Source organism: Bison bison, unplaced genomic scaffold (genome assembly GCF_000754665.1).
Source record: "Bison bison bison isolate TAMUID 2011002044 unplaced genomic scaffold, Bison_UMD1.0 scf7180017864252, whole genome shotgun sequence".
Classification (NCBI taxonomy): domain Eukaryota; kingdom Metazoa; phylum Chordata; class Mammalia; order Artiodactyla; family Bovidae; genus Bison; species Bison bison.
Genome location: NW_011494824.1, coordinates 1,068,147 through 1,088,254, shown reverse-complemented (window position 1 = coordinate 1,088,254; position 20,108 = coordinate 1,068,147). Strand labels below are relative to the sequence as shown.

Below are 20,108 nucleotides of genomic sequence, written 5' to 3'. Positions count from 1 at the left end.
TGTTTCCCCATCTATTTGCCATGAAGTGATGGGACCAGATGCCATGATCTTCATTTTCTGAATGTTGAGTTTTAGGCCAACTTTTTCACTCTCTTTCACTTTCATCAAGAGGCTCTTTAGTTCTTCACTTTCTGCCATAAGGATGGTGTCATCTATGTATCTGAGGTTATTGATATTTCTCCTGGAAATCTTGATTCCAGCTTGTGCTTTATCCAGCTTGGCATTTCACACGATGGACTCTGCATATAAGTTAAATAAGCAGGGTGACGATATACAGACAAGACATACTCCTTTCCCAATTTGGAACCAGTCTGTTGTTCCATGTCCAGTTCTAAATGTTGCTTCTTGACCTGCCTACAGATATCTCAGGAGGCATATAAGGTGGTCTGGTATTCCCATCTCTTGAAGAATTTTCCACAGCTTGTTATGATCCACACAGTCAAAGGCTTTGGCGTAGTCAGTGAAGCAGAAGTAGATGTTATTCTGGAACTCTCTTTTTCTATGATCCAACAGATGTTGGCAATTTGATCTCTACTTCCTTTGCCTTTTCTAAATTCATCTTGAACATCTGGAAGTTCACAATTCATGTACTGTTGAAGCCTGGTTTGGAGAATTTTGACCATTACTTTGCTAGCATGTGAGATAAGTGCAGTTGTGCGATAGTTTGAGCATTCTTTGGCATTGCCCTTCTTTGGGATTGGAATGAAAACTGACCTTTTCCAGTCCTGTGGCCACTGCTGAGTTTTCCAAATATGCTGGTATATTGAGTGCAGCACTTTCACAGCATCATCACTCAGGATTTTAAATAGCTCAACTGGAATTCCATCACCTCCACTAGCTTTGTTCGTAGTGATGCTTCCTAAGGCCCATTTGACTTCACATTCCAGGATGTCTGGCTCTAGGTGAGTTATCACACCATCGTGATTATCTGGGTCGTGAAGAACTTTTTTGTACAGTTCTTCTGTGTATTCTTGTCATCTCTTCTTAACCTCTTCTGCTTCTGTTAGGTCCATACCATTTCTGTCCTTTATTGAGCCCATCTTTGCATGAAATGTTTCCTTGGTATCTCTACTTTTCTTGAAGAGACCTCTAGTCTTTCCCATTCTATTGTTTCCCTCTGTTTCTTTGCACTGATAACTGAGTGCAAAGTGAAATGCTGAGTGAAAACTTTCTTATCTCTCCTTGCTATTCTTTGGAAGTCTGCATTCAGATGGGTATATCCTTCCTTTTTGCCTTTGCCTTTTGCTTCTCTTCTTTTGTCAGCTATTTGTAAGGCCTCCTCAGACAGCCATTTTGCCTTTTTGCATCTCTGTTGTGTTGCGTTTATTGACAAATAGTATTGTCTTCATGACACGTTTTTCAAGAGCAGTTCTAACTTTGTTGAGTTTTTGCCTTAGGCTTGACTTCGGACTGTAACCTGGAAATGTGGTATAGTTCTAACTGGCTACTTCGAATTGTTTTTATAGGATTGCCCAGATTTTCTTGTTATCGTTTTGATCTACATCACAGGGCTCTCACATTGTTAGAATTTGCATTGTTTTCCCATAAAAATTTTATGAACTTTCTATGTCTGTACACTTTGAATAGCCTTAAACAATATCATAAACTATTTTGTGTGGCCTCCTTGTTCTCCTTCAGAGAATTCTATGAGTTTAGTGCTAGAGCAGATCTTAAAGATGTTTGAAATTACTTAAGATTCCCAACCAAGATTTTATTGCCCAGAATTTAGGATCATTGAGATGCCAAATGAGGATGTCTAGAACAAATCTTAAAGACGTTTGAAATTACTCAGCATTCTCATCCCAAGATTTTATCACCCAGATGTATGATAATTGAATTGCCAAATGATGTCTCCATCACGTGTGCCACACACCTTGCCCACGTTTTATCCAACTTCTCCCCTTAGAACCCACTGGGTGGCAGCGGGTGATGGCACCACGCAGTAGGTGGTGGTACCACTCATAAAGACAAGAGAGTGGGCCAGGGTTCCAGGCCCACTGAGTAACTCAAACTCTTAAGTCTTCTCTGCATTAGACTACTTTTTAGTGTCTTATATGTTAATATTTAATATCTATAATACAGTGTTTGACAGAATAGAAGAGCTGATGGGCTTGAAGACTAGAACTTTGGGGTAAAGGTCTTAACACCACACTTCAGTGTCAGCTTCACAAAGCTACAATACCTGTTACAAAACCCCGCTAGATAAATAAATTTTGTCTTAAAGTTGAAATTTGACCATCATTTCCTTTTGACCTCAACTTCCTTCCTGTCTTCTAGTTTGGAAGGATGAAACATCATCACAAACAAGCCCAAGGAGAATATTTTAATCTTGAATTTTTCAACCCAATGATGAGATCCAACATAGCTGTCACTTTTGTGGACAGCCTACTGCAAAATGACCAATGAGGTAGTGACTAAAACATGCTTTGGATCCACACCTGGTCAGCTGACTGTAATTCTTTAATGTCTCTACTCCTTGTGATTGGGAGACCCAAGTGGTACTTGGGCCCGGCAGCAGGGAATCCTTGTATGGTAGCTAAATCAAGATGTAGTCAACATCCAACCGTTTCAGCAATGTCGATCGACAGCACTGAAAACAAGTTGCAGAGTAAATGTTTATTGAGCACCTGCTACACACCACGCAGTGTTCTAGGACTGGGAATATATACAAACCACATGTAGCCTGCATTTTTGTCATAACCAAGCTTTTTAGAGATGTATCTACACTAAAAGGAAATAGGCTTTGTAATCAAGAGCATTTTAATAAAGTGCATTAATGGTAGACTTAACCACATTTGAGGTGCGTGAAAGTCTTTGATTCTCGGTTTTCAGTTGTGGCCTCAAAAGGTAAATAGGGCCTGGATTGTTGCTGTGTTTTAACAAGTTCAACTCTCCTCTGCCAATTATTTGAATTTAAAACTATAATTAATTTGTGGCTTGTGACTTTATCTCTTAATTCCTAACATCCAGTAGATTTTTCTGTCCCTTCTAAGTGAATTTCCCCCCATGTTTCTGGATACCATGTTTTCAACATACTGAAAAGCAATGAAATTTAGAGGCCAGAAGACCAGAGTTTTTCTTGGTCTCTCGCTTGGAATGACTTGATCTTGCCATCATTTCAATGTTTCTGTCTGTTTTTCTCCTCTATAAAATAACATGAAATCACCTACACTGCAGAATCGTTTGGGGAAGAGTAAGATAATGTATTCAAAATGCTTTGAACTCTACAGCACTGTGCAAATGTAAGGAGCAATTTGGTCAACCACAAATACGTGCCTACATGCTGTCTTTTGAGTGCTGAAGGCATGGAGCTGAGCAAGACACAACATGACGAAAGGGACACACACATTTTGGGGCTTTGAGTCAAACGGTAAGTCACTCGGTCTATGTGGGGTTTAGCCTACAGGATATGTCTGGTAAGGGAGAAAACGAGAGAGGCAGAGGCAATTCATGGAAAACTTGGCTCTGTGAAGTAGCTTGGTCTTCTTTTTACCAGCAGGGGGAGCACCGAGAGCCTTCTTGAGCATTATTGTTTTACATATCTAAGAAAAATCAGTGGGACTTGGTTCCTGATTTGGATATAGAATAAGTCAACCATTATTGATGTTTTTACTTGTATATATAATTCTCATGCTAATGTCAGAAATAGTGACAATTATGTCAGTAATATGGAAGTGACAGTGCCTCGAGCTGCCCAGCCGTCACTGCTGTGTTTGTAAATGAACGGGGAAGCACTCAGAGCTGGAGAATCAGAGTAGCCTTGAGAGTCTCCTACGTGATCTCTTTTCTGCTGATCAAGTAATCCATTCATACCTAATGCCTTGAATGTGCATGCTAAGTCACTTCAGTTGTGTCCAACTCTTTGTGACCCCATGGACTGTAGCCACTGGGCTCCTCTGTCCATGGGATTCTCCAGGCAAGAATACCGGAGTGGGTTGCCATGCCCTCCTCCAGGGGATCTTCCCAACCCAGGGTTGAACCCAGGTCTCCTGCGTCTCCTGCATTGTAGGTGGGTTCTCTGCCACCTAGGAAACCTAATGCCTTGAATATCTAAAGCTAAGTGTTTCAGCAGTGCCTTCATCTCCAGGACTGAGTCCACATTCCTGGACTTCAGTCTGGTAGATGGATTATGTAACTACTATGACATTGCTGTTGTATTATTCTAGCAGCTCTACTAATAAGCTAGACCAGCTTATCAGCCCAATGGACTCAAACATATACATGAGGAGAGAGTAAATAAAAGCATTTTCTGGAATATAGGCCTTGAAAAGTGGGGAAAAAAGTGAAAATGTTAGTCGCTCAGTCATGTCCAACTCTTTGTGACTCATGGGCTATAGCCAGCCAGGCTCCTCTGTCCATAGAATTCTCCAGGCCGGAATACTGGAGTGGGTTGCCATTCCCTTCTCCAGGGGATCTTCCTGACCCAGGGATCGAATCAGGTCTTGTGCACTGCAGGCAGATTCTTTACCATCTGACCCACCAGAGAAGCCCAGATAACGCATTGCTGCTGCTGCTGCTAAGTCACTTCAGTCGTGTCCGACTCTGTGCAACCCCATAGATGGCAGCCCACCAGGCCCCGCCATCCCTGGGATTCTCCAGGCAAGAACACTGGAGTGGGTTGCCATTTCCTCCTCCAATGCATGAAAGTGAAAAGTGAAAGTGAAGTCGCTCAGTCGTGTCCGACTCTTCGAGGCCCCATGGACTGCAGCCTACCAGGCTCCTCCGTCCATGGGATTTTCCAGGCAAGAGTACTGGAGTGGGGTGCCATCGCCTTCTCCCAGACAATGCGTTAGAAGCTAGCAAATCCGAGACTTTCCCCGTAGTCATGTACGGATGTGAGAGTTAGACTGTAAAGAAGGCTGAGTGATGCTTTCAAACTGGTGCTGGAGAAGACTCTTGAGAGTCCCTTGGACTGCAAGGAGATCAAGCCAGTCAACCCTAAAGGAAATCAACCCTGAATATTCATTGGAAGGACTGATGCTAAAGCTTCAGTACTTCAGCAACCTAATCCAAAGAGCTGACTCACTGGGAAAGATCCTGATGCAGGGGAAGATTGAGGGCAGGAGAAGGCGACAACAGAGGATAAGATGGTTGGCATCACTGACTCAATGGATATGAGTTTGGGTAAACTCCAGCAGATGAAGAACAGGGAAGGTTGGCATGCAGAAGGGACGTCTGTGGGGTCGCAGAGTCGGCAGTGTTGACTTAGTGACTGAACAACAAGTCTGAGGGAAACACAAAGCCAAGGAACCAAGGCTTCACAGCTGGTTAGTGACAGAGCCACGAGTGGAATCCCCAGCTCCCTCAACACTGCTGTCCTCTTTCTATTGTAACATATTTTTCCCTTTGGAATAAGTCCTAATTACAACAGTTTATTGTGTCAGTCATTCACCAACAATAGAGGACCTTTAAACTTAAGGTACTGTACTAAGTTACAAGAAAAGACATGGTCCCTGCCTTCAAGAGGCCTGGATCTGGGGGGAAATGTGGGCAAACCACATTTCAGATTTACCACTGAAATACGGAAACAAAAAATTTCAACTTTTATTTGTACATGTTTTTATCATTTTAGTTTTGTTTTCTCTAATGGAGTAGAGTGCTCAAGTTTGTTCAAGGTTTGGATTCTACTGGCCTGGGTAGGTACTGTCCTAAAAGCAAGTTAAAGATGGACCTTTCCTCAATAGCTTCCATTTAAAATTGTAATTATCCAGGCTGTACCAGCAAACTAGCTTCAAGCTTTGGCTACTTACCGAGGGTTGTGCAGTATGGGTGAGAGCATCCAGATTCGCTGACGGAGCCATGGGCCAGAGGTGAGCTGGCTGCTCATAAGACCTGGCTTGACCTTCCTACTAAGAGTGATCAAGGTTTCAGAATGAGGTAGGTTGTTCACAGGTCATACCCTAGAGCCGAAGAGCCTGAGGCTACAGCCCTTGTCCCCACGGTGAAATGGGCAGGGAGGTGGGGCATCAGCACCTGATCTCCTTTGCGACCCCCCAGGCTAGGAGACAGCTGGGGAGAGAGGTCCTGCCATCGCACATCATTTAGGGCTAACAATACTCCGAGTCTGCTTTACAGGTTCTCACATACAATCCCGGCTGATTTTACAGGGGCGACCGAGACAGACTTGCTCCCTTCCCGGTCCCTCCCACCTCATCCACTAAACCTTGTTTTCCATTTCAAGTGAAGTGACATGAAAGTCACTCAGTCGTGTCCGACTCTTTGCAACCCCATGGACTATACAGTCCATGGAATTCTCCAGGCCAGAATACTGGACTGGGTAGCCTTTCCCTTCTCCAGGGTTCTTCCCAACCCAAGGATTGAACCCAGGTCTCCTGCTCTGCAGGCAGATTCTTTACCAGCTGAGCTATCAGGGAAGCCCAGTTGCAGTAACAGGCAAGCAAAGGAGGCAACACAGGCTAGGCAACTGTAGCCTTCTCTCGGATTCCGGTCCTGCTGCTTTCCCGCCACGTTTCCTGACAATACACACAGGCGCCTTCTGTGTGCTTTGTTAGCAGTTGGTACAGGGCCCTCCCACCTTTAGGCTCATGGCCATCTGGCTTCAGAATTAACCAGTCGAATGGTTGGTGGAATGATCAGCTCCTTGCCTCTGGGTAATCTTACTCCAGTGCCACCATCCTGGGAAGTTCAAGTGCAAGGCAGTCAAACTCGGGGGCTAGAGGTGGGGGAGGTGAAGTGGTGAGTGGGGAGTGCTATCCGTGCAAACCTCTTGAGAGGTGGGCCTTTTTTCCCCTTTGGTCCTCTACTGTCTTATTTGGCCCTTTGGGGGAGAGCAGAGACCAAGGGGAAGGAAAGTGAGGGGGATGGGGGGCTAAAAATGCCTTTTTCTGGGACATACCATTCTTTGAAAATGTGGAGAACTCAGGTGATTTGGAGCTGGGCGAGGAGGGATCACAGGTGGCAGACACAAACCCAAATAACATACTAGTTCCTATTTGCTTATATCTCCAAGATTACTTCTTTTTTTTAAGATTAATTCTAATTGTCTTTAATATTAAGCAGTACTTGGCCTCTCCGTGGGAGTCTGCTAACTGCACTTCCAGATAGACACAAGTTTCTCATACAGCTTGTTCACAATAATACCATGACCCTCAGACTGAAATCCAGGACTGAGAGCAGCAGCAGCAACAGTAGAAAAATCTGCCAGGGTCCTGGCCCCACGCCAGACCAAGGGTGTCAGGTTGAAGACACCTACAGTGTAACTCCACCTGATTCCACCCCAACCCCAGCTGGAGGCGCCAGGCCTCCCCTGGCCTTAGGGAACTACTGTCTGAAAGGGCCACCGCCTGAGAGGGGCCACACCGCCCTCAGCAGCTTGCCAACTTGCTCAGGAGGAAAAGAACAAAAAGCATACGTGTGTGTGATGAGGCAGGGGTTCCATGCACATCATAATGAGAAGGGAATCTGCTGAAATATAAACTAAATCACTTGCTATCTTCTTTTGGCTTACAGTATAGAAGTTTTCTATTATTTTTTGCTAACTGGGCAAAGTTCTTAACAAATTCATGTCCGAATAGAAAGAGGACAGCTTGAGAAACTGTGGTGTTAAAAGTTCCTGTAAGTGAATTTACTGCTTTTACTTCAGTCTTCTGTTCCCAGTGGATTTGTATTGAGGTTTTACTGTTCTGTGGCCTCTCGTGAGCTCAGACCCTTCAGTGTGGGAGGTTCTCTTTGGATTTAATTCATCAGCCTCTGAGATGAGGAAACCCTGTGCTGCCACATGCATCTCACTGCTCAGCCAAGCAGTAAGATGAAATCCCTTCCCTGTCTCCTGCCCAGCCTGATGCTCTCTCGAGGGGGCCACCTGGACAAGACACCTTGGGAGAAAAATTCAAAATGATTTTCAAGTATCTGGGCTTGGTTCTTAGGGATTCATACACAGCTGTTTAACTATGGCAGTAAAGTCAGAAATCACGAGTAAATGGGAATCAGCTTTTGAAGAGGCCTACCTCAGCTATATTAAGCTGAACTCAGCCGGAAAAGCTTTATATGCACTCCTGCAATGGCCATTTGGTTTTGGCTGTCCAATCTTTATGGCTCCTTCCTCTCAACTAACCGTCACACCCCCAATATCCAAAAGTAGTCCAGTTGAGATGATAAATCTGAACAATTCAAAGTATAAGAAAGATAGTCTTAATGCATGTGTTAAACTGGCCTGCCGCTCCTGTGGAGCTGGAGAAGATTATGGAGAACGATAAATGGTCTTAGACACCAATTCACATTAGAGGTACCACACTGACCAGACTTTAAAAGCTTCTAAATCTCAGACAGGCCTATAGTTAATCCAAACAAAAAAATAGTTACTGCTTACACTTATTAGTATTAACTTCCTTTTCATAATTTACTGGAACTGGGGGGAAAAAAGTATAACAAAATGTATACAGTTTAGTAATTGTACAAAACATCAGTTTAGCAAGATGATATGTGTTACAGTCACCAAAATGAGGACCCAAAATATTTTTCACTGCCACTTCCATAAAAAATTCAGATAAATAAGAAGTCACTGGATGAAAAGTCACAACAGAAACAATTTAAACTTTTATATAACAACAGAAAATGTCAGTCTTCCCCAGCAATAAAGCAGACACCACCATTCAGGCTCTCCATGCTGCCATGGCATGACTGGAATGGTTCTCAAAGTCCATCTTCTGCATGAGCCTCCAGCCTTCCAGGACCAACACTTGAAGCATTTGATGTAATACAAAATAAGGAGTTCTTTATTATTTATACAAAAGTTACATTAAAAAAAATTAAGATTCAACAACTCTGCTGACCCCCTGAGGAAGCTTTTTTGGGTCCATCAAATAGCCCTGTGTGAACCTTTCAGCCACCAACCTCCTGGCCACAGGACAAGGGACACTCCCTCCAAGGCCATTCATGCGGTGCCTTCACTGGCTCTGAAAGAGGACTCTTCCCTTCATTAGGCTCAACAAGCAAGCCAGGGTTTCCTGGACAACATTAAAGAATACTGTCTGCTCTGGCCCAAGCTGAGAGTATTTTACCAGAATATCAGTTGATTTTTATTTATTTCTTGAACACTTTCAATAAACTAGCACAAGAAACTTTATTACAACATATACAGATCTGGTACAGTTCTTTACAAAAACTACCTAGATTTTTCAGCTAAATAAATTTGTCTCTTAAGAAATTTAAGTTGGCTTCAAGAAATGGTAAATTTCTTCCAAACCTGTCCTTTTCCACCCTCTGAGTTCTGAGAGAGGTCACAGACTTGTATTTCATTGATAAATAGTCACCTTTGTCTAAGCAATATTAAGAGCTCTTGTATCTTTAATAAAGAGCACAAAACTCTGCTTCTTAAAGCCTTATATACTGAAAGATACGTTATAATCAATCTAGACAAACATTTATATTTAGACAAGTCGTCCTGAACAAATAGCCTGCAAAAATAAATGCAGTGATTTGTTTTCTTGAAAGAAAACTGTTTAGCACTGCTTAGCACATAATTCTGTAATCTGGGAATAAGAGTAATTCTTCCTTTTAAGAAAGCAGGTCCCTTTCTGAAGAATTATGTTGGCTATTCCCCGAAATCAAAATAGACCAGCACCAAATGAAGTATTAGTTTACAAAAAATAAACTTAGCTCCTATTTCTTAAAGGTCTACAACCCAGACTTAATAAATTAACTATGAAATCAGGAGTTTTGTCAGCTACAATATAATTTAAAAATCCATTTTCAACCCAGGGTTGGGGCCGGGTGGGTGTGGACAGGAGGAGGGTTCAATCTCACACTGATCTCCATGAGTTCCATGAAAAGAAAACAGTTTTTTTTCCAGCTGTATTCTCCTTCAGAAGTGTGCTGTAGATTACCATCTGTGATGCTATAAAGGCATAATATCCATGTCGAGATCTTGCAGAGGACACAGCATGTAAAGCATGTAAACTGTTTTCAGATCTGAGAACTCTGCATGGAAAGAAGAACCTCAATCATTCTGAAAGAGCCAGAAACCAAGCAGTCGTCTCACTGATCATGTCTACTCATTCTCAACACGACATTGCATTGAGTTTTTTAATTCACAGATTTTACGTTAGTCCTTTAGAACCCAACGCCCATTTTTTAGTTCTGAATGGTCAGGCTGTTCAAGCTGCCTTCTTAGTGCAAGTTCCTTGGAGGTCTTGCAAATTTATCTTTGACCTATGGCAGAAAAGCAGATATGCAAAATATCAGGAATGCAAAATGTTAAGCTGGGGCTTATCTGACAGGTAGGTTTTTTATACTGCATATTTTAAGCATGGGGAAAATACATCAAACCAATCTGTTAGTCTTACCTGTTGTGAATCATGTGACTTCTGACCAGATGGCCTGCTGCCAGTGCTGCCATCAGAGACAGCTCCCCAGCCATCACCGTGCCGCACACGATTCGGGCCAGCTGCCGCGCATTTTCCCCGGGGTTGTCTCTGCATGCTCCTTGGACGCCTAGCATCTGCAGCCAGGGACAGACACAGCAGGACTCAACCTTCCAGTCATGGCAACAGCTTCCTACTCGATCAACTAAAACGAGGGCAACTAGGTCACCAACTCCATGGACATGAGTTTGAGCAAGCTCCGGGAGATAGAGGACAGGGAAGCCTGGCGTGCTGCAGTCCATGGGGCCGCAGAGTCAGACACGCCTGAGCAACGCAGCAACAGCAACACCGTTAGAACAGAACCAGGCCCGACAGGATGTGCTACGTTTTCAAAATCTCCCAGCCAGCATACGGTGGATACACTACAATGAACCTGACACCTGTGACCTGGCTAGCGGTACACTTATTCACACTGGGTTAGACGGGTGGGAAATGAATGGACACACTGGCTAAAATGAGAGGAGAGTGATGCGCGGTATCAGGTAGCAATACGGAGGACCTCAACGAGTCAGAACCGGGCTCGAGGCGACTGCAGGCGGTGCCCCCACGCGTCTCACCTGCAGGCAGGCCTGCTGAGGCAGCAAGTTGGTGCCCCCGCCCACGGTTCCTATTTCTATAGATGGCATGGTGCAGCTGATATACAGGTCTTCGTTCGTGGGACCGCTTGCTTCCATTAAAGTAATACAGTTTGAACTACCAACATTCTGTGCTGCATCCTGACAAAAAAAATAGAAAGTAAAAATATAAAACTTCTCTTTCTTTAAGCAGCAAAAGACAAGAAAGGTGGCGGCTGGAGCCCTCACCTGTCCGCAGGCAATGTAGATGGCAGTTACGATGTTCGCTGCGTGGGCGTTGTAGCCGCCGATGCTCCCAGCCATGGCAGAGCCCACCAGGTTTTTATTAATGTTGACCTCAATCATAGCCTCTGTTGTAGTCTTTAATACCTAGGACACAGAGTTGTGCACATTTTACATCTTCCCCTGAAGATTAGGAATGGGTTACCAGATCTACTCTCAGTGCCTCCAGAACACAAGGGAGTGTGAAGGTTTGGTCTGTGAATGAAGCAGTCATCTTGAACATGAAACATTCACGTGTCTGTTCAAGTTTACTTAGAGTGTAACTATTTCTCTTCCCAATTCTGTAATCCAGTGAAAGATTAACAAAATAAACTAGTCATCCACTCACTTCTCTGACAACCTTGGCTGGAATGACAGCTTCACAGACCACAGACTTTCCTCGTCCCTCTATCCAGTTGATGGCCGCAGGTTTCTTGTCTGTACAATAGTTCCCACTGACGGCCAAAATCTGCATTTCGGGGAAATACTCCTGAAGTTTGGACAGTGCTTTCTCTGTACCCTATTAGCCACAGAAAGAAAACAACAAGAAAAACTACATTAAAACACACAAAATTATTTATGAATCGGAGGCTTTTTTTGTATCTAATAATACTAACACTTCTAAATACAATAACTGTAATAATAATCTTTTCCTAATATGTTTTTTATATGAAAATGAAGCTCTTCGTAGTCATTGATGAATCGTATGATGAGGATATAATAAGGATATAATACTATATTCGTGTCACTGGGGAGTGAGGACCCCAATCCATGACCAATGTGTCATAAATCCCCTCTTCTAGTTATTAAATTGTTACCTACAAGCCCAAGTTACCAAAGCCAGTAAAGAGAACTCAAACATTCAAGTAAATCTTGTAAATGGAATGTCATTAGGATTTACACAGAATATAACAAGACTTCCAAGGACTTCTAATCAAGTTAGATCAATTAACTCACACTTCAAAAACCCAATTTAAAAAAATTTGGAATTAAAAAAAAATGTTTTTTTACCTGTGGTAAAATACACTTTACAGAATTTACCGTCTTGACTATTTTCTAGTGCATAGTTCAGTATTGTTAAGAACTTTCACATTGCTGTGTCAGCTATCTCCACAAATCATGCCCGTTAAACACCTCCTCATTCCCCACACCCCCTGGCAACCACCCTTCTTTCTGCTCCTATGGATTTAACTAACCGAGCTAACTCTTCAGGGGGAATCATGTAGTACTTCTTTTTATGTGACCAGACTCTTTCACTTAGTACATGAACCTCAAGGCTCATGCACATTTAGCATGTGGCATGCTTTCTTTTGGGGGCTTCCCTGGTGGCTCAGATGGTAAAGCGTCTGCCTGCAATGCAGGAGACCCCGGTCTGACCCCTGGGTCGGGAAGATCCCCTGGAGAAGGCAATGGCACCCCACTCCAGTACTCTCGCCTGGAGAATCCCATGGATGGAGGAGCCGGGCAGGCTATAGTCCGTGGGGTTCCAAAGAGTCGGACACGACTGAGCGACTTCACTTTTCTTTCTTTCTGCTTTCTTTTTAGGACTGAACACCATTCCACTGTATGTACATCCCACACTTTATCTGTGGGTGGACACGTGGGCTTCTTTTAGCGACTGTGAACGCTGCTATGAACGTGGCTCTACCAACATCTTTTTGAGACTGTTTTCGGTTCTTTTGGGTCTCTACCCAAAAGTGGAATTGCTGGGTCAAAGTAATCCTATTTGTAATTTTTTCTTCAGGAACTGCTATTTACTGGAAATTTTTAAAGCATATGTATTTAGTCACTATACTCTCTTTCTGAATAGTCCTTATAACTGGGAAAGCATAATTAGCCTGACTAGTTGACTTTAAAATTTTACATTTCTATCTGATAAATAACAAATATTAGTAGAAAAAAGATGAGCTATACACAGTCTTCTTATAAGGAGATAATTAAAGGAACTACACAGACATGAACCTGGCTTCTTAAATGTGTGTTTTGAAGTCTCTAGAAGAAGTCAGCTTTCAGGATTACAGGACAAAGTTCTGAAGCACTAATCCCCAGATTCCTCCCAGCCCTTCAGTGTAGACCCGGAGCATGCCGAATGCTAACTCTAGATTAAATATCCCAAATATGAACAATACCAACCAACAAATGCCTGATTTATATAACATGACCTACATATATCAATATTGACCTTTCAATAAAAATCTTTCAATCAATTAACTCCTTGAGTAGTATGTACACAGGGTGTAAAATTCAAAAATATAGGAGGGCATACAGAGTGAGTCTGCTCCCCTCTTCAGGGATAATCACTCCAGCAAATTCTGTTACAGTCCATCCATGCTCACCTTTGAAATCATGTTCATCCCCATGGCATCACCTGACCTGGACTGAAAACGGATGTAAAGGTTGCGTCCGGCCACACTCATATGCAGTTTCTGTAGACGTGCAAACCTTTAAACAAAAGAAGCAAAGACTTTTTTTTTTAAGAAAATGGACATTATCCTAAAGTCTAGCTTATTTGGTTCATTTTATACTTAAGAGAAAACTCATGGAGACTACATATTAAAAGTATTTTTTCTTTAATTAAATATTCTATTAGAATACTGCTTCAGCTGTATCTCATTCTTACATGTTGCAAGAAGGAAGGGATACAGAAAGTCATTTGATGACAAACTTTAAAAGGTCATATAAAAACAAGCATAAAAACTTGAACTATACTGGCGTTATCATTTGTATTGACTATCCTTATCAATTTAATTTTCTGTAGTCAAAGTACATCTACTATACTAATTTATTTACCTCTATCCTGCTTGGAAAATCTTTTTCTCAGGCAATCCTGCCCTAGGGCAATTTTAGATCAAAACTGTTCTAGGGCAAAGTAATAGCCTAATCAAAATGAGCCTTCTAAATCCAACATACAAACTTACTGGCTCGCACTATTTTTTCTTTTTTTTTTTAATTTTATTTTATTTTTAAACTTTACATAATTGTATTAGTTTTGAACTACCTCTATGTAGCTATTCACTGAAATCAATATTCTGCTCTGCCCACCCCATCCCACCCCACCCACTCCATCCCAACCAAGAATTAACATCACTATTCTGAAAGCATGGATTTAAAATTGATGTTTTGTTACATCATCTTAAGAAGGCAATATGTTTAGTTATATTTCGTCATCCTAGGTATGGCACTGGTTCTGAAATAAATGTGAATGCACATATAAGCCCCCACGCCCACCCCCACACACACCTGCTGGTGCTGTCGAAGGCTTCCTTTATCACTGTGAACCCTTCAGGCGTCTCAAGCCAGGCCTTCACTTCTGCAGAGTCACAAGCACGGGGAAAACGCACCACTGGGCCACGAGTCATCCCGTCTGCAAGGACTCGGCTGCTGGCACCTCCACCAAGCTATCCAGAGGGTGTGACAAGAGCAGACATTAATCCTGAAAAAAATTCTGCTTGTCCCAAAAGGTCTCCTTGACTGTTCCCAAATCTCATCTCACCGCCTAGAGTATCTTGACAGGCAGACACATAAATGCCCACTTACGCCTATTGCTCTGCAGCCTCTATTAGTGCTGGCCACAAGACAGCCTTCTGTTGTTGCCATTGGAACCTGAAATTCTTTTCCATCCAAGCACAGAGGTCCTGCCACTCCAACAGGGATGGGCATATATCCAATAACGTTCTCACAGCAAGCTCCCATCACCTAAAAGGTAAAGTCAGGCACCAAGTGAAAATCTATATACCAAATACCCAGCCCCTGTCATTCCTTCAAACTTAATCCTTTAGTGTATTATTTTCAACCAGTTTTTTTATTTACTCTTTAAAAAGTCTTGAAAACACTAAACACTTGAGTAATGACTGTAAATAACAGGGAAAGTATTTTTGAATTTTGATGACCTATACCATAAGTAGAATACAAAATTACAGTAAAATGAATTCAAAAGGAAAATGTTTTATAAAAGTATGAAAGTTTAAAAGACGAATCAAGAAGAAGACTGAAAGACTAAAGCTATAAAGAAAACCTGCTTGAATACAGAAAATAACGTACCAAGGAGTAATTATAGTCCCTGTAAGGTAGATACTGGAGAGAAGAAGGCTCTGGAAGTTTTTTGGAAAGTAGCTGTCGGCGAATAGATACACCTCGCTCATGGGTTTCCATCAGAGTTTCCAATTTGTAAGCTGGGATATGCTTTGCATTGACCAACTGGATGATCTCAGCATCACTAAGGAATTTTGCACCTTTCTAAAGAAATGGAAAAAAAAAATGGAAGGGGGTTGATAGAGGGAAATAAAAATAGACTTGAAGAATCATACTTCATACTATTAATAAATAGACCATGTTATACAAACAGTGCTCTCTGCAGAACTAAAATACAAGTACTTTGAGAACCCAAAGGAATTTGAAGTTCTAAAGAAGGAGATGATTTGAGTAGAAATGAGAACGTCAAAATAAAAATTCTTTATAAAAATGCAAAGCTAAACAAAATGTTAAGCCAAAACACTAAATTTTGCAAGTGACATACATAGGGGGAAAAAATTTCATAATTAAGATTCTGACACCCACCCTGTAAGTTTTGTATGTAGCATGGCAGTTGAGACACTGGTACACGTATTAATAAGAATGAGGGAAAGTGATAAAACCTACTCTCACTCATATGCACATACATTTGGAATGAATCAGCGTAAGCAGACAGGAATGGAACATAACAGTCATGCTAAACCCCTAAGTCAAACAGGGATTGTCAGCAGGACATCCTGTTCAAACATCAGAAAGAAAACAAGCCTCCTCAGGAGCATCAAGCTTACTTTAAAAACTCAAAAAGCCCCTCAAACCTCTCTTCTTTCTCTGAAATTCATTTCTGTGTAGAAGTGCTCCTAGGCCTTAACACACATACAATACAGTAGCTGCTCCTCTCTCTATCAAACGGCAGTAGAAAGCGCACCGAGTCTTCAGTCGGTAAAGCCTGGACTCCTGAGCCCAGCTTTAGCGTTTTCTGTTTTACTTTGGGACATACTTAATTAACCCTCCTAGAGCCAACATTTTCTCATCTGAAAAATGGAGAAAACTATACCTATCTTACAAGGTTGCAGGGAATAAATAATAAGACCAGGACCTGTAAACCATGAAACACTGTGCTGAGAACTTACAGGTACTCAGAAGCTGTAACTTCCTTCCTACCTTTAATAAAAAACTCCTTTTCTTAAGAAAGATACCAACTTGAGTCTGCTTTCTCACCTCTGCATTCTCAAGAATCTGCAGACACTCTTCATTAGGCCGAGGCTCCACAGGGAGTTCCATTTCAGGCTCCTGTGTCTCTAGTTCCAGCGAAGTACCAAGTAAGGAGGAGTTCCCCACCACGAATGTGGCTCTGTGTGAGGTGTCATTTTCTGCCAGTAAGGGTTTTATAACCTCAACTGTTCAAGAGATCAAAAGAAATCTCAGACACTGAATTTGTGCTTTAAAAAAGACTCAACTTCTTGACAAATCAACATTGGAAGAACGGAAAATGAAGAGAATAAGAAATCACCTTTTCTTTCTCTGTTTTTCCTGGTCTCCTCCTCCATTGCATGGAATTTCTGGTCATTTCTGACCAGTACAGGGTCACGTCTACAACAATCGTCTGTGATTTTCTTTTGGGTCACTACAGGAGATGTGATAGGATTTTTTAACGAGAGTGTTGATTCTGTCTCTGCTTGTTCAAAGAAGATGTACTTGACAGCCAGAAGGAGAGCTAAACTTAGGGTAATAACTTGTTCAATATCCATGCTGATCATTCTAAATAGAAGAAAGCAAATGAAAATGTTATTACTCAGAAATAAAAAAGGCATAACCTAAACTCAGAAGCACAGAGTGCCATGATTCAAAGTAGGGCTCAGGGAACTTACTTAGAGAGATAAAATTGCCAGAGGGAAACACTCGGTTCAATTCTCTTGGACACATTTTCATCCAGTCCTAAAGAGACCTTAGAATTGTCTGCTGTGCTGTTTTGAGGAGAAGGATCAGCTATCCAGCGACTGTGAGCGTGAACAAGAACCAAGCCTAGAGACTGAAATAAAAGTTTAAAAATCATGTACCCTATATCAATGGAGCCTAAACTCACATTTTGCAAGTGGATAACCGAACACTGTCTTCCTCCCATGCCCTCCCTCACCAGGTAAAGAAAGCCCCAGGCTCGCTACGTGACTGAGCAAAGGGACAACCCCCATGAAAGGCTGAGAACACCGCCCCAAAAGAACAGAGCTGCAAAGAAAGAGAAAGTGGAAGGATTTGAAAAATCTATTTAGGGCAGAGAGAAGACCAGAGATCTCATAAGGAATGAGGAAAAAGATAAGAGGGGGGAAAAAAAGGAAGAGGAATATCCATGCAAGAGCCAAAAGTTGTAGAAAGACAAGAAGGGGAAAAAAAAAACTGAAAAGCAGAATATGATATTGGAACCAAAGATAATGAAAGGAAAAGAAATCATGTAATTACCATAATCATCTTAACCCTCTGAGTAACAGGATTTGGCTTATTTTCTTCTTCTTCTAAGACTCGGGCAAAATGGCTGAGCTGCCAGATTGGACGGCCCTCGCGGCTTTCCCGAGAAAGCTACAAAGGAAGTCAGTGTTACGTTAGAAGGTGCCGATTGTCTTTAGGTGAACTAACGTAATGAGAAATCTTCTTCTTCTACTAGTGCCATAAATAAGAACAGCTCTTACCTCCAGAACCAAGGACACACAAGCTGGGAAGAAAGTCATGAACACAAAGTAGTTGGCGAGAACCGACATGCAGCCAAAGCAGCACATGATTTCGAGCTGACGCACCCCTGGTTAGAGAAAAATGAAAAGCGTGAACCAGGGAGTAAGTAGCATGTATATTTCTGTGGCTGCCTGCATCACAAGGCTCTTCCTATAGGTAGACAAATACGTGACAGTATTGGCATACTAAGCCCTTTGCCATCTACTGGAAAAAGGAAGCCAGGAGCTCAGAAGTGCTGTGAAGCCCGAGTGCAAGAGGGACAGCTCCCTTGAGGGCAGAGACCCTGCCTCCTCCCATGTCCCCAAAGTCACAGTGCCAGGCACGGCAGTGCTTAATGCCATCCGATCACCCCCTTGTATCAAATGGCAGTACTCTGTTTTGAGATAGGATAGATATCAGGGACAGAACTCTAATGGGGCAAATGCCTTCCACCAGGTTATCCCACTAGTCCAATCCCATTCATCACCACAGAAGCAATTCACCTGCGGACCAAGGACTTTTTGTAAAACACACTGCCTGTTATATCATTCTTGATATAGTATCATAATAAATATTTTATGTGCACTACTCAACTGTCATTTCAATATAACCTCTGTGGTATCTACTGACAGTCTTAAAATTTCAGTTCATTTCATTGATCTCTTTGAAAAATGATGTAACACAGAAAGGCAACCCAACATCCAAAATTAACAAATGTTTCAGGTGTCATTTGGTAATCTCAAATAGAAGGGAACAGAGCTAGGAAGAGATTAGATTATCAAATCCTACTCCCTCGCTATACAAATAAATTTGAATATAAAACATATTTGACATTATTCATATTAAAAATAAAAATGTTTTGAAAACATATAAAAATTGATTACCTTCTCCCATAAAAACTGCTAACTAGAGTAATACAAAACTTAAAAAAATTCAACATTGGATTTTATTTTCTGAATTGTATTAGATCATTGGACTAAATGAAAGAAAAAAGCATATTCTGTATTTCCTAAAAATTCTATAGCTATTACTCTCTGAGACAGAAATTCAAGAGAATGCAAAAATTACAATGCCAAAAGCATTATGAACAACTACATTTAAATAGTAGCCAAACAGGATCTCAGGATCTTTTCAAACTGGAGACTATCAAAACCGTGCTTGCCCAACGCTCTAAGCCCCGCTACCCGCGCTTCCGCTCTGTGCAGCCGTCAGCTGCCCGCGCTTCCGCTCTGTGTAGCCACTGCTGCCACACGCCCTTCGGCCATTCTTCCTCACTCTGGCCCAGGGCACAGTTTCTTTGTGCCACTTTGTTGCTACATGGGGACAGCACTATATACTTCCAAGAAGTACAGAGTTTTTTCTTTTTTACTGGCTTTCCCAAGCGTTTGTTCCTTGTTGCTGCTGCTGCTGCTAAGTCGCTTCAGTCGTGTCAGACTCTGTGCGACCTCATAGACAGCGGCCCACCAGGCTCCCCCGGTCCCTGGGATTCTCCAGGCAAGAACACTGGAGCAGGTTGCCATTTCCTTAAGTATTAAATCTGTCCTTTTATTCTACTCTAAGCCAAATCACTGATTTTCCCATTTCTGTATGGCTGTAAATGCCTCCTTGCTGGCTTTTCCAACATCAAATTGAATCACTTCCTTTATCCATGTGCCTTATCCTGACCAAAGTCATCGCCCTATTTCCCAAATCAGTTTCCATTGCTTTCCACATTCCCAGATAAGCCTCTCATCTTCTTATATACTGTTCTTCTTGACTAAAATCACATAGTTATATTTTCACCTGGTCAAAAATGCTTTCTTGACTGTGGTGGCAGTTATATGACTACATCTTTGTCAAAACTTAAAACTGTACCCCAAAAAAGTAAATTTTAAGAAATACACATTTTAAAACTTAAAAAATATTCTTTGCTGAATAAGTTTTGAGTAAGTTCTGATAGATTAAATAACTGAATAAATAGAAGTTAGAAGAAACATTATATATACTTATACACAATCTAGTGAACAGATCTCAACTAATAATGACAACTAACTCTTAAAAGTTGATTTACTTCTGAAAGAATCAAATCCCTTACTGAGGACACCAAGGCACCAGGAAATACACTAGAAGAGCAGTTAGCCAAGTGTGGCCCTCATGAGAGGGCCATGAAGTCTAGTCTCAATAATTAGGAAACCTTGAC

At 41.9% G+C, this 20,108-nt stretch overlaps 1 protein-coding gene across 1 annotated transcript in view; it reads right to left on the bottom strand.

Moving 5' to 3' along the window:
* Positions 1-8,334: 8,334 nt before the first annotated feature.
* The window catches only part of HMGCR (3-hydroxy-3-methylglutaryl-CoA reductase), a 20,759-nt gene continuing 8,985 nt past the window's right edge, over positions 8,335-20,108 (bottom strand). Inside the window, exons 7-20 of the mRNA XM_010847599.1 lie at positions 17,911-18,017; positions 17,684-17,800; positions 17,098-17,258; positions 16,740-16,987; positions 16,448-16,626; positions 15,260-15,454; positions 14,756-14,914; positions 14,459-14,616; positions 13,555-13,660; positions 11,568-11,738; positions 11,186-11,326; positions 10,940-11,098; positions 10,305-10,459; positions 8,335-10,170 (exon numbers count right to left, since the gene is read on the bottom strand). Of these exons, the coding sequence (XP_010845901.1) occupies positions 10,116-10,170; positions 10,305-10,459; positions 10,940-11,098; positions 11,186-11,326; positions 11,568-11,738; positions 13,555-13,660; positions 14,459-14,616; positions 14,756-14,914; positions 15,260-15,454; positions 16,448-16,626; positions 16,740-16,987; positions 17,098-17,258; positions 17,684-17,800; positions 17,911-18,017 (2,111 nt within the window). The 3' untranslated portion in view covers positions 8,335-10,115. The remainder of the gene's footprint in view (positions 10,171-10,304; positions 10,460-10,939; positions 11,099-11,185; positions 11,327-11,567; positions 11,739-13,554; positions 13,661-14,458; positions 14,617-14,755; positions 14,915-15,259; positions 15,455-16,447; positions 16,627-16,739; positions 16,988-17,097; positions 17,259-17,683; positions 17,801-17,910; positions 18,018-20,108) is intronic.